Here is a 14,965-nt window from a genome sequence, read left to right on the forward strand (position 1 = left end):
ACTGTTGGACCACCAAGCATGTCTGGTGGTCTCAAGTTGGTGAGGCTGCCTAGTAAGAATAGCAGGTTTTATGTAGGGTAATCTTACCTGCCATTATTCAGATATGGTATTTGGCATCTTAATGACCCCACCTCCATGTTAATTCTTATGAGGGTGAATTGATCCCTTTATGGTAGGAGAATACTTGGCGCATGAAGCATTGCAGTTTGGGGAAAGCAGTTTAAAAGCAGTTGATCCAAATTCTTATTTTCTCACTGAACTCAGTAATTATTATGGTGGAAAAGTCAGTATCGTTAAAACTTTAGGGAAGTTAGGCTTCAGATAAAATACTGATACTTTCAGCTTCAGCTTAAACAGAAAGTAGAAGGCATTGCAGCACACCATGCAAAACAGTGAACATCAGCCTGGTATTTTGCACACATATACATGCCTCAGCAATATCTAACAGAGCAAGGGATATGCAACTTTATTTGCTCTCACTGTCATCAAGCCTTAAGTGAACCTGTGATGTCATCATATCCATTATGTGACCCCTGATTGGCTGGGGTCATTCAAGGTGAGATAACAGCAGTGGCAGCAACAAAAAAAAGTCAATTCAGTGGCAGCAAACAGTTTCAAACATCCACAAGAAAACGTAGGATTACACTTGGTTTCCATTGTGTTTAAAAAGGTAAAGGTCAAAGGACCCCTGACAGTTAAGGCCAGTCGCAGATGACTCTGGGGTTGTGGGGTTGTGGCGCTCATCTCACTTTACAGGCCAAGGGAGCCGGCGTTTGTCCGCAGACAGTTCGATCAGCAAGTGAGATCGGCAAGTGAGATCGGCAAGTGACATTGAGAGCTGTTCGGCAGTTGAATTTGCTACCAAGGAGTGTGGTGGAGTCTCCTTCTTTGGAGGTCTTTAAGCAGAGGCTTGACAGCCATCTGTCAGGAATGCTTTGATGGTGTTTCCTGCTTGGCAGGGGGTTGTACTGGATGGCCCTTGTGGTCTCTTCCAACTCTATGATTCTATAAGCCCAAGAGGCCCAGTGGTTTAGACCACAGCGCCATCCGCGTCCTTCCATTGTGTTTAGCACCCATCAGAAGCAGCTTCCTTGAAAGCAGCACTCTTGCACTGAAAATATTCTTGAAAGTGAAAATGCAGCACAGAACTAAGTCCGATGTGCATGACATTTTGGGTCCATGTATTCTATCCTAAGCAGCAGTGCTCTATGTGAACATATTAAGCATTTCTGTATGATGCAGCAGGATAAAGGGGGCCAAGTACTAATTTCTCTTTTTAAAAATCATTCACATTATAGAGGTTTGTTTCCGCTGTGTTATTATTGGACTTATTATTCTCAACAACATTGCTGTTAAAATAAGCTGCTATTTCTTTTCCTATGAAATTTGCCAAGCACATTGCTGGAACGCATTTGTTACTAATGGCACTCTCTGTAACATTTGCGTTGACCTAATTGTGGTGTCTGGCCCGAAAAGTTGACACGTTACATGGAACCGGTACAAATATTCAGAGAGGATGTGATGTGAAAAAGCACCAGCGAACAGCCCCTAGTCCTTTGACAAATGAGAAGATTGCAATTTTTCCTCTGTTCCCATGTTATTGAGCTATTTAAAAACTCTTAACCCTGACAACAGAATGTGAGCAATTAAAACAGACAGCTGAAAATACTAACATTGTTATCATGCCTTAAAACAGTTTCAATTCACATCAAGTTTGAGGCTCTTGTGCAGCTTATGAATGTTTGCTCATACTGTGCCCTGGATTCAATCAAATTTACTCCCTGGTAAGCAAGTGGAAAATTGCAGCCCAAGCAGACACCATGTGCCAGAATCTGGTGTCAGAACGGAAGCCTTAATGCACAGTGGGCACTAAAGAAGATTTACACAGAGAGGGTGGAATTAAATCAAAGATTAGTCTGACTAGGGCCTGTTTCATGCAATGTATACATGGAATCGGGGTGTGTGTGTGTATGTGTACGCGCACAGAGGGGGTGGTGCCCACGGCTTTCAGCATGGATGATGAAGTCTACACACAGCATATGGAGAGCACAAACCTCATGGCACTTAGTAGTTAGTTCTGCACCCAAAACTGCCATGGCCTTATCTACAGACTCCAAAAAAGGGAAATGCAGTATTTAACAGTTGAGACCACAAACCAGAAACCAGACAAGGGTGTGAAATATGCTGAATGACTCCAGCTACAAAAGCTAAGGCTGCTGAAAAGGCCAGAGCTAATCTTGGCTGTTTCCTTCATGGATCACTGTCTTGTCATGGCAAAGGGGCTTGAATAACTCAGGGCCACCCAAGATGGACAGGTCATAATGGAGTTTTGACTAAACGTGATTCACCTGGAGCAGGAACTGGCAAGCCACTCCAGTATCCCTGCCAAGAAAACTCCATGGACAAAGCCTGGCGTGCTCTGGTCCATTGGGTCACGAAGAGTCGGACATGACTAAACGACTAAACAACAACAACAATTTTGGCTGTGAGTCCTGGCAGGCCTTTCCCCACTAGTCCTGGAGGGCAGGGCCCTGACTGACTCCAGCTACAAAAGCTGAGGTGGCTGAACAGACTCTTGGGCTGGGGTATTGCTGGTGGGGGAAGGTTGCTGTTATTACCGATACTACTTTTTGGTATTTTTATTTTATTTTATATCTTATTATGATCTATGTGGAAATTGTTCAGTTTGGTTGTGTACTTTTGATGCTTTATTTGTTTATGATTGCTTTCATTATGTTTGTAATTATGTATTTTTCATGTTGTAAGCAGTCTTGAGCATGATTTTGGCTATGAAAAGGCAGCATACAAATAAAACAATGTATACCGGTATATGTTTGCTCTCTCTCTCTCAGAACCTCTCTTTTGCACATCTTATGAAACCCATGTAACTAGCTAAGCTAGATTGACTTTTTGATTTCAAGTCTACGTGTGTGATTTTGTACCTTCCCTTTTCTTCTCCCTTTCCCTTACCCCAGACAAGCATCTCCTTTATACTTGGGCATTTGATTTCGTTGCCTTAAAAGGGAAGCTGTCACAAAAGGCTGCACAGTTGTTAGAGCTACCCCTTTGTGTTCTAAGGATATTTCACAAGATTTTGTTACGATCTCTTTCTACTGATTTTTGGGAAAGAAAATCCAAAGCTCATCTCTTTGGTTTTTTGCTAGAGCTAGGCTGAAGGGAGGTGTCCTTGTAATAAAGCTGAGAAACTCCTCAAGCTGTGGGATAGCCTATGTAGGGAGGGGGAACTGCCAGCTCACTGGCTATTTTTAGACATGTCAGGGTGTCCAATTTGGCCTGCAAAGCTTACCCAAACCTTATCCCCTCACTGGTGATGTTAGCTTTGGTCATGGACTCATTGCACCGTTTCAAGGGGAAGGGTGATCTTGATTGGCTGAAACGCACGAGAAAGTTGTCTGCAAGGAGCTGTCTTGCACACCCTGAACCTACTCAGTTTCAAAAGGAAGTGAGGAGAAACATCCCTTTAGCAGTGCTTTGCTGCCCACTACCAGCTTTGAAGTCCCAACTTTGGGACTTCAAAGTACCAACCCCCTTAATGTCATTTGTGACATCAATTGATTGACAGGTGGGTGACCCTGCCCACCGTGGTATGGGGTGTTATTAAGAGGTGCTTTCTGACTAGCTGCAGCCTATGGTAATAACCCCTTATACAAAAGGCACTTTCCAACAGGAAAAGTCTCATTCATTCTTGGTCCCACATGCACTCCACCAATCTGCAAGATCTTAAGCTGCCAAAAAAGAGTTCCAATTGACCAGAGGAAAAAATTCTAGCCTCTTCTTGTGCTTTTAAAAGTGCAGAAATCAGCAAGTGAAGTTTTTCTTCATTGCATATAAATAAACATCAGTCTCCAACAAAAAGCTATTCATTTTTTGCATTTATATTCCACCTCCCTCCAAGGAATTCAATGTTATCTACATGGTTCTCCAACCAGCCCTTAACCTCAGAACACCTTTCTCATCCAGTGAAATTCATGGTGGAGTCGGGATTTGAACATGTGTCGGGATTTGAGCAAGTGTCTCACTCTAAACCAGCCTTCCCCAACTTGGTGCCTTTCATATTTTTGGTCTAAAAATCCAATCAGCCTCAACCAGTATGGCCAACGGCCACAGATGATGGGAGTTGCAGTCAAAAACAAATGAGGAACACCAGTTTGGAGAAGGCTGCTCTTCCACACTAATTCACCAGCTAGACACAGACTGAAGGAGTCTCACATGGTCTCTAGCTATTTAGAAACTCAGAAGAACCAGGACTCTTCATATCAACCAGTCTTTATTATCTTAACCCTAAACATAGTGGGTCAACCAAAGTTCAACCATTGACCGTGCTAACCATGTAACCATGCTCAACCAAAGTCATTATTGCCGAGTGGCCACAACCAGCTTAGTTTTTCTGCCTTCACCCACCTACATGGAGAACCTCCAAGATTCCCACAACTCTCTACTCATACAGGAACCCAGTAGTAAAGGCTTCCAGTCCCATCATTTGCCAGTGCCCACCAACAGTTCAGATGGCCAGAGAGATCTCGTAACCACGTTTGAAGCATACTGTGAACCTCTGTGGGCTGCTGAGACTTGCTTACCTGCACAAGTTTCTCCATCGTAGGTTTCACACACCCACTCATGACATTCGCAGAGGGGCCCATAGTATTTGCCTGGCTCGGTCACTTGGCAGATGCAGACCCCACAGTCACACTGGCCTCTGCCACTGCAGAGTTTTCCACCAGGGATTCGACACCTGCGCTCTGACTCAGTCTGGGACAGTCGGCAAGGCGAGGTCCTTCCCCAACCATTCCTGCAGGGAATCAAGAAGACAACCAGTTGTAAAAAGAAAAAAAGGGGGAGGGGAATCACACAAATGACGTTGAAACTTGTGCTGCTGGGTTGTGCTCATTCGGCAATCAGCCCACATATTATTTTGGAGCTAAACTTGGGGGGGAACCAATTTCTGGGTTTTAAGAAAAACATTTATTTTGGGTTCCAAATAATAATGGGACTAAGTGGCTAGGTATTAAAATCGGTTAAACCGCACACTAACATTGACTTGTGGCTCGAAAATTCACACCAGTATGGCAGATGTACGCTTTTTTCTCGAAACAGAACCTGGTGCTATTTCAGCAATGCTTGCATTTAGGAACAACTTTGTTTCTGCATTTTGAATGAAGAAGAGAAACACTTTGCTAGATAGAATTTATTTATTGCATGTGCATGCTGGCCTTGCTCTAAAGGCACCTGGGCAAGGTTACCCTTAGTTTGACCATCTAACAATCCTCTAAGGAAGCATAAACTGAGACTGTCCCAAGATTACCCACAGCGAGCATCGTCACCGAGTGGGGATTCAGCCAGAATCTTATTTTATAGTTGCCAGGCAAGTTCACAATCCCAAAGCCCTCCATGCAAAGATAACACAGGCTACATCACGGGTAGGCAAACTAAGGCCTGGGGGTCGGATTCTGCTCAATCGCCTTCTAAATCCGGCCCGCGGATGGTCTGTGAATCAGCATGTTTTTACACTATTTAAAATGCATCTCTGGGTTATTTGTGGGGCATAGGAATTCGTTCATTTTCCCCCTTCAAAATATAGTCCAGCCTCCCACAAGGTCTGAAAAAGTTTGCTGACCCCTGGGCTACATGATGAAAAGCTAGTGTGAATCAAGCTATTTGGGTGGGGCGTCAGCTGCTGTCTCTGTAATCCTGGAATACAGAAACAACAAGGAAATGGGTGCCACCTTTCTGTGAAAGTAGCTTTGTTCATGCCCGTATTCTTTCCTTCGGCATTTCTGTACAAAATTGCACGGAAGGGTTGAGCAGCATGAACTGTCCCTTGGGCAAATCACTATCAGCCACTCACAACCTACACTTGAATTACTCTGCTTTCCCACTCCAACCACAAATAGGAATAACAGCACCTTTCCTCTTGGGGGTGCTGTGAAGATGCAAACAAGAGTTGGAAAAGCTGGTACTTGCACTGACTCAAAGGAATGGGGTCTATATAACTCAGGGGTCCAGCAACCTTTTTCAGCTGTGGGCCGGTCCACCATCCATCAGACCATGTGGTGGGTCAGACTATATTTTTTTGGGGGGGGAACGAACAAATTCCTACGCCCCACAAATAATCGAAAGATGCATTTTAAATAAAAACACACATTCTACTCATGTAAAAACACGCTGATTCCCGGACTATCCGTGGGCCAGATTGAGAAGGCGATTCGGCCGCATCTGGCCCACGGGCCTTAGGTTGCCTATGTCTGATATAACTGAATACAGAACTAAACCTGAGAACCTAGCAAATACTTTCCTGCAGGTTGCCCAGCAAGGTGTTCTATGTCATCTCTATTTTTGACAATATATTAATGTTCCGGATGGGAAGAGGATTTATTTTTTTCCAGAAAAAAGGTACTGAACCATATTGGGGAGCTTATTATTTTAATTCATCCGTTCCCTCCCCACCTTTGCCAACCGTCCCAATCAGAATGCCCCAAAATTATTGCTGCTGGGATTCTACCAAATGGGTGACGTGATCCATATATATGCCCCGTCAGAATGTTAGTATTTACTGTATTGATCGGAGAACTTTTAAATCCACATTTCAGGCAGTTTACATAAAGGCATAAAACTATTTTGGTAATGTAACATGGTACACATTTCTTTCCTTGTTAGTTTCCTTTTAAACCTTCAGATATCAAATTGCATAGAATGACCAACACCTTGCGACCAGCCTAATACCAAATCTTTACCTGTTCCATTTTAAAGCAATAGCTCAACAGTATTTTATTTAATTAAAAAGGAAAGAAGAGCATCCAAATGAGACTCCTGGATTATTATTTTTTAAAGAAATATGGAGTTAAATATTTTATTTAATATGGCAAAGCACAGAATCATAGAAGTGTAGAGTTGGAAGGGACCACAAGGATCATACAGTCCAATCCTCTGCAATGCAGGAATCCTTTGCCCAAGGTAAGGCTTGAACCCACAACCCTGAGATTAAGAGTCTTGTGCTCTATCAACTGAGCTATCCAGAATGAAGTCCAAAGAAGAATGCAGCAGGGCTCAAATACAAGCTGACAAAATGCAAATCCCAGACAATGGAATTTGCAATAGTTTATACCCCTATTGCTATGCATCTTAATCTGAATTTATAGCCATTGTGGGAATTTATAGCCATTGTGCCTTTTCTCCTCATTAGTTTTCCTAGGATACAACCAAATATATGAAGCCCAGAAAAAACAAAGTCAGTAAATCGCAGGAAGCTCTAACGTGTGCCTATCAGGGTAATGCTCAAAAGAGACAACACATTTTTGCCTAACCCATCTGATCTGGGCTATCTTATGTATCATGCACTTCTGAAGTTCAAATGTGAACGTCAAAACGCAAATTACAGCTACAACTCTGCTTCTGCACTCAGATATGCTGTTGATCTTTTGCTCAAATTTTACAAAGAGTCGAGCGGCAGGTTAGAGGGGGAGAGGGAGGGGGAGGGAGAGAAATACCTCTTTAAGGCTCCTTTCTTGCAACTTGTTGCCTAGCCCCTAAAACCCAATTGCTGGAAAAACAACAACAGAGCTTAAAATCCTAGCTTACCGCAGGGACAAGGAGAAACTTTGCGAAATAACAGGCAGCAGGACGAAGAGTGAAGACACCAAGCTGAAAAGCCCCTGAGTATGCATGCTTAGATCCCAGGGAAGCAGTAAATGAAGAGTTCTCCTGCTGAGTCCGAAACACAAGACAGACCCAGAAGGTTTGCAGAGTTCCGAGCTGGCCAGAACTGGCTCCTTCCTCCTGTGCTCCACCAAGTGCCTTTGATTAGCTGCCTGGAAGCTGGATTTGGGCAGCATTCTGGAAGGAAAGGCCAGTGCCAAACCCCAAAGTTTACAGTCTAGGCAGGGAAGTAATTAGAAACAGTTGTACGGCCAGATGGTTTATTTTGACATAATAAAGTATCCTGTTCACAGTTTTGAGCAAACGGTCTTGTTCTCGAAAGAGAGGCACCCTAAGTATTTGGGAAAAAAGTAAGCTTGAGTGAGCTTTGATTAATGGAAGTTTTTGAGATAATCACACCAAAAGTAACTGGGGAGAAATGTGTGTTTGTCAGGCTTGGCAGAAAACGCTCACATTATTTTCCGACTGTATCCAAGAGTGTAATGTTAGAGTTCAGGTGAATGCTTTAAATTCTTCAGGCTGGCTAGAAAGGAACAGGTCTGTTCCCTTCCCCCCTTCCTTATTAGTGTGCAAAAACTATGTTATAAGCAGAGCAGGAAGACTGTCAAGGTCATCAAACTGACAGCAGCTCCACTGTCAAAACATTCATCCATCCATTCAAGGTAAGGGAGTTAGGTAGGTTTTTCACATTATGCAGCAACAAACCCACTTGACTGGGAAACTGTAGGCAGTGGCGTTTCTAGGTATGGCGTGCTGATTTGCAAACGTGCGTTTGTTGCATTCATGTTTTACATTTTTTTTTCCAAGGAAGGAGTTGAGCTGTAAAACAAAACAAAACAAAACAAATGTGAAGCAGAATGTGATCCAGATTGTGCATTTGCTGGTGTGGGAATGAATGTGAAACACTGAGGTCACTGTCAGATCAGGCAAGGCCAACAGCAAGCCAGAGCTGAGGAGCAAACTAGATCATATGCCAAATACAGGACTTGCCAAACTATCATTTGAGCAGGCAAACCATGCTTTGGAGTTGCCTATCTGCTCTAATTATCCATCCTCTCACTATTCATTTTCATTAGTTCAATTAAATTTCCACAGGGCAGCAGTCTCTCCAGGCAGAAAAATAGCTACAACTTTGGCCTGTCAAGTCAGATATCACATCGAAACCATCATTTATTGAAGAAGAAGGTTTACAACAGCACTATGGTTAACATAAACAATGGTTTGCAAACCTACTTCAAAGTTTTGTTTTTAACGTCCGATCACAAACTATGGTCTGCCAATTTAGACACCACACCAAAACATTATTAAAGTTCCTCATTAATCACACTTCGTAATGATATCTGAATAAAGCCTAGCTCAGTTTGGACTTTGCAGCCCAGATGCCAGCATTAGATAATCAAAATCTATTAATGTGACACCCAAACTGCATTGCCTTGAAGTATTAAGCAGTCTTTTAAAAATGTACCAGTCATTAAACAACAGCTGTCCATTACTAATATTATATGGCGGGTGAGAAAACATTACAGATGTTAGTCTTGGATCTGTTCCTCAGAGAGATGTAACACTTTCAGTAAGTTTAAAAATAACTCTATTATGCTGGATAGCAAACTTGGTGGACTCAGTGGGATAGCCTTTATAACCAGGGTTATTGTTGCTGTTTAAAAAATCCTGATCACTACCAATGGGCATTTTAGAACTCTTGTTAATAAGAACATGAGAAGAGAAGAAGAAGAAGAGGAGGAGGAGGAGGAGGAGGAGTTTGGATTTGATATTCCGCTTTTCACTACCCGAAGGAGTCTCAAAGCGGCTAACTTTCCCTTCCTCCTCCACAACAAACACTCTGTGAGGTGAGTGGGGCTGAGAGACTTCAGAGAAGTGTGACTAGCCCAAGGTCACCCAGCAGCTGCATGTGGAGGAGCAGAGACACGAACCCGGTTCCCCAGATTACGAGTCCACCACTCTTAACCACTACACCACACTGGTTTTCTGGATTAGGCAGTAGCCCATGTAGTTCAGCATCCTGTTCTTACAGTGGCCAACCAGATGCCTATGGAAAACTCACAAGCAGAATTCAAGCACTAGAGCATTCTCCCCTCTGGTGGTTTCCAGCAACTGATACTGCAGGAAGAAGGGCTTTTATCTTTTCCTGAACATTTGGCTTCATTGCATGTCAACATGTTTTGGTGTTATGAGAGAATGAGGTAAGGGATTATTTACAAGCCTCCCCAAACAGCAAAAACAAAGAGGGGTACATGCAAAATCATTTTCTACCACACAATGGCTCCACCCCCATCATTCAGCCCGAAAACTGAGGTCCAGCTCTGAGGGCCTTCTGGCAGTTCCCTATCTGCGAGAAGTGAGTTTACAGGGAACCAGGAAAAGGGCCTTCTCGGTAGTGGCGCCCACCCTGTGGAACACCCTCCCACCAGATGTCAAGGAAATAAACAACTATCTGACTTTTAGAAGACATCTGAAGACAACCCTGTTTAAGGAAGTTTTTAATGTTTGATGTTTTACTGTGTGGACAGACACAAGATAGGAGAGAATCATTGGGAATTGTCCCTTAGGATGCACTAACCCAACTAATCTTTCAGAGCTAAGCAACTCATGTGATGAAAAAAATAAAGAGCTGAGCCAGCTTAGCCAAGCAATTACTTTGGAATAATCTTTGCAGATTCACTAACGGCAGTTTGATACCCCACAGGCGCTGTCTGTCTTTCTTTAAAATAAAATAAAGAGCTGTGCATACTGAATTTAGTCCCAGAAGCAGTAAAGGATGCCCTAAACTCTATGTTTTGTTTACAGCAATTTCGCAGTTTCAGAAGGGCAAGGTTTCAGAAAGCCTTCCATTTTTAATACACTTGAAGTTTTGTTACTGGGTCTCTTTGCATTACATGGTTTGTTTGATGATCTGAAAGAAACTTTACAGATCTAGGGCATGATCCAGTCAAAGTGAAACACTCTTCAATCCCACTGATGTAAATGACAGATGCTTGCGCACTTTGATCCCAAAGCAAGAGCAGATGCAAATGAATACATATTGTCACCTGCTTTGAATTGCAATGGTCACTGAGTTCCCAGTGTAAGGGAGACATATATATATTGTCAAGTGCAAGTGCAAATATACCTCTTTGCGACAATGAATTATATTAGCTGATGTAATATTGTGTAAATTAACACTTTTCATCACTATGCCTATTATTATTCCTCTTCCTCCTCGAAGCCTTGTCACTTCAGCTGTGGCCTTGCACAAACTCTCATTGACTGGTACAGAATTAAGATTTTGCTGTTGAGTTTCACTATCCAGCTGTCAGTTCTCATAAGGAGATGGTCTTGCCCACAGCATAATTCTGCCTAGTAGCAATGTATTCCTAGGAATAAAATATAATGGATGAGAAGGATGAACTGCACTGCAAGTTGTTGTTTTTTTAATGTATCCAGCTGCTTGTCAGTAAATATTTTTTTCTGCCAATATTTTTGGAGGCATTAATGGGTTACTTAATGTCATGGTCTTCCTAAGACCTTCAAACTTCAGCCTAATCGGTAAACTGGTTAGGAGCATAATATCTAACAGCAAAAGAAAGACAAGCCCTGCTGCATCAGGCTAAAGGTTAATCTTGTCCAACATCCTGTTCTCATTATGGTCAACCAAACACAACAACAACTACTACAACATTTATACTCCACTCATCTGACTGGGTTGCCCCAGCCACTCTGGGAAGCTTCCAACATATATAAAAACATAGCGAAGCTGCAAAGTGGATATTTAGAGAAATATTGCTTCCAACACTGGAGGTGGTACATAGACATCATGGCTAGCGCCTTTCATGGCTTTATCCTCCATGAATTTGTCTACACCTCTCGCCAAAGTGGTGTATGCCCTTTTCCAAGAGTGGAGTTTCCCCAGCTCTTTGTTTGTTTTGGTCGCCATTTTCTGAATGTTTTTCCAGCTCTGCAATGTCCTGGTGAGGTTATCATAACTGCTCAGAGTACTCTAAGTGGTCTAGTTACCTCCCGCTTGAACTACTGCGATGCGCTCTACATGGGGCTACTTTTGAAGGTGACCTGGAAACTACAATTAATCAAGAATGAGGCAGCTAGACTGGTGACTGGGAGTGGCTGCCAAGACAACCATGGATTTGTATAACAGCATTGTTATAATGGGCACTTTATTTTTAATCATTGTCCTAGTTATCCTTAACATTGATTTTTTCTTTCTCACAGCTGAGTTGACTTCTTCATTGAGCTGCCCACCTTGACCCCAAGGTACGGTTCAGTTTCAGACCCCATAAATGTATAAACACTGACAACTGGGAAACACCGGTCTGCGACCGCTCCAATTGGAGAATAGCCTCTACCAAAGGCTTCATGGACTTTGAAGAACCATGAACTCAGGACAAAAGGGAGAAACAAGCTAAGAGGAAGGCATGCTTGGCAAATCCTCACCATGATCAACTCCCACCTGGAAACCTATGTCCCCACTGTGGAAGGACGTGTGGATCCAGAAATGGCCTCCACAGTCACTTAGGGACACACAGTTAAGAGCATATTCATGGAAGACAATCTTATTCGGCTACAAGTGATCACCAAAGAACATGCATCTGTGAAATTACCACACACACATGTGCATAACTTTATATTTAAGGTGCTACTGGAATGAATTTTTATATTTTATATTTACCTACGCTGAATCAAATTTGCCATTTTAGAGCCTATTCATCCAGTTTGTAGAGCTAAAATGGAATAAGCTTAATTCAGTTTAGGAAAGAATCCGTGCCTGCTTTGTGTCCTTTTAAATAACTATTACTGAGAACATTCAGGTCTGCATGTCGCTTACTTTCCTTGCATGAATACTGCTGTTTGTAGGTTTACAAAAGATTATTTCTTCTACTCAAATATTGAAGTGATAGAAGCCCTACATACCATGTGTTTGCACACATGGGTGCAGTTAATAAAGCACGGACACCCCATGTATGCTGTCAGGGTGTTTGTGTGAAAATTGTCTGTTTTGCTATGTGAACATGCCATGTGTACCTGTTTGAAGAAAAACATGCCATAATGATCCCCTGTGAAGAATAACTAATTTGCTGTGTGCAAACACGCTTTCAGAACTCATTGCAAGGATTGCCATTGCTAGCATATGTCTACGTGGCAAAAATAGAGAAGCGTCTAAAATTCACACAAGCCTTTGTACATTTTCACCATCTAAATCAGGTTCTGTTGAGCACAAGGAACTTTATTAAACATATCCACTACTCAGGACCGGTGCTAGGGTTTCTTGCACCCCAGGCAGACCACCTTCTGGTGCCACCTGCCGCCCGCCAAAGCCTGCTTTAGCGGGAGGTGGGGGGTGGAGAGGCAAGCAGCAGTTTCTCCGCTGTAGCGGAGAAGCTACTGCTCACCCGCCCCACCCCCCGCCAAGGCCTGCTTTAGCGGGAGGTGGTGGAGAGGCAAGCTGTAGTGGAGAAGCTGCTGCTCGCCCGTCCAGCCCCCCGCCCCCCACCAAAGCCTGCTTTAGTGGGAGCTGGGGGTGGTGTAGGAGGCAAGCAGCACCTCTTCGCTACAGCGACGAAGCTGCTGCTGCCCCCCCCCCCAAGCCTGGACAGTGCCCCCTCCATTTTGGCGCCCTAGGCAATTGCCTAGTTCGCCTTAATGGACGCGCCGGCCCTGCCACTACTAATGACTTGTATAGGATATGGTTGTTCTGTGGTTTATGCAACTGTAGAAACTAAGAATGTTCTATGACCACAGTGAAAGGCCAGCTTCAGAATCAATGAGACCCACGTTAGTGAAATGCCATGCATGAAATGACCTTTATGTACCTCCCAGATTTTGCAGGTGAGAACAGGGACATGCTTATTCTAATTCCCCCCTCCACCACACAATATTACACCTTGCTGAAGGCTCGAGTCCACTTGCTCCATACTACAGTTGTTTATGATATTGGGGGCATTTTAGTTTAGAGGGTGAGGAGGCAAGTACGGGGGGGGGCTACATAAAATTATGCATGGTGACAAATTGGAGAGGGTCCCCGCCCCCCACAGACACTTTGTCATAAGAAACCAAGGTCATCCAGTGAAACTGAACAGTAGAAAATTCTGCCCCACCATGCGCTGATATAGCTCAGTTGGTAGAGCGTCAGACTCTCTCAGGGTTGTGGGTTTGGATTGAGCCCCACGTTGGGCAAAAGATTCCTGCATTGCAGGGGGCTGGAGTAGGTGACCCCGGTGGTCCTTTCCAACTCTACAATTCTGTGATTCTAAGAACCTCTGTCTTCCTGCAGCACCCTGCCATCTGCCTTCCCACTTACAATTGGCCTAATGTTCTGATCAGTTTCCTCTGACCAGGGGGATGGGGGGACGAAACTGGAATGGGTTGGGTCTGCCTGCACCCCCTTTTGGCCTCCAGGCTTTCCACCCAACCACTTCCACCGGGCGCCAGCCACACGTTGAGCCACCAAGAGAGGGCAAAGCCAGCATAAGCAGCACCTGCTCCATTTCTTCCTCCTGACAAAGCTCAGTCGGTATAGCATGAGACTTCAGAATCATGGGAATGGGCGTAGCTGGGGGGGGGGTAGGAGGGCAGCTGTCCTCCCCAATCAAGTAAATCAATAAAAACTGTAGAAATAATCAGAATATTTTAAATTGAAATGCTCACTAAGGTCAATTGGATGATGTTGTGGCGCATTCTAGCGACACAACTGGCAACCCGACAGAGGCAGGCATGGCTTCTGCAAACTGACCCATTGCTTGCAGGTAGCTTGGTTGTGGACATAGGAGCCAACTCCTAGGGGCTGTTCCCCCCCCCCAAGTTGATGGGCATTGCCATTCAAATGATGTGCGTGTCCCAAATCATGTGACCCCCCAATATTTTATTCAAGTTGACACCACTGGTTCTGCAACAGGACAGGTGTGTGCCCTGGCGACCCCAACACTCATGCTCGTGGGTCCGAGTCCCACACTGGGTTGGGGCGGGCTAAGTGACGCAGCGAGGAGGAGGAAGATTGGGCCCAACGGGAGCGGAAGGCGAAGGGAATTCGGGGACCCCCCCCCCGCGAAAGGCATGCCACCGATGCCTCCCAGCCCACCTGGCGCCGGCCCTCTCCTGTAGCGGGAGGCGCCGTGCGCGCGTGTCCTCCTCTCCGGCTCGGTGTGCGCCGGTGGATGCTCGCGGGGAACAGCTGTTGCTGGGCGACTGCAAGGCTGCAGCGCCAGCGAGCAAGAAGGAACCTGCTGCCCGCACCGTTTCGCCCTGATCTCCTCGCCGCCGGGCGCCGCCGCCGCCGCTTGTT

General features: G+C 44.5%; 1 protein-coding gene across 1 annotated transcript in view; it reads right to left on the reverse strand.

The window, feature by feature from the left end:
• ITGBL1 (integrin subunit beta like 1) overlaps positions 1 to 8,005 on the reverse strand; it is a 114,277-nt gene extending 106,272 nt beyond the window's left edge. The window contains exons 1-2 of the mRNA XM_033147796.1: positions 7,597 to 8,005; positions 4,599 to 4,810 (exon numbers count right to left, since the gene is read on the reverse strand). Coding sequence (XP_033003687.1) covers positions 4,599 to 4,810; positions 7,597 to 7,850 — 466 coding nt within the window. The 5' untranslated portion in view covers positions 7,851 to 8,005. The remainder of the gene's footprint in view (positions 1 to 4,598; positions 4,811 to 7,596) is intronic.
• Positions 8,006 to 14,965: the final 6,960 nt, after the last annotated feature.

The sequence above is a fragment of the Lacerta agilis genome, chromosome 4 (genome assembly GCF_009819535.1).
Source record: "Lacerta agilis isolate rLacAgi1 chromosome 4, rLacAgi1.pri, whole genome shotgun sequence".
In the NCBI taxonomy this organism is placed as follows: Eukaryota; Metazoa; Chordata; class Lepidosauria; order Squamata; family Lacertidae; genus Lacerta; species Lacerta agilis.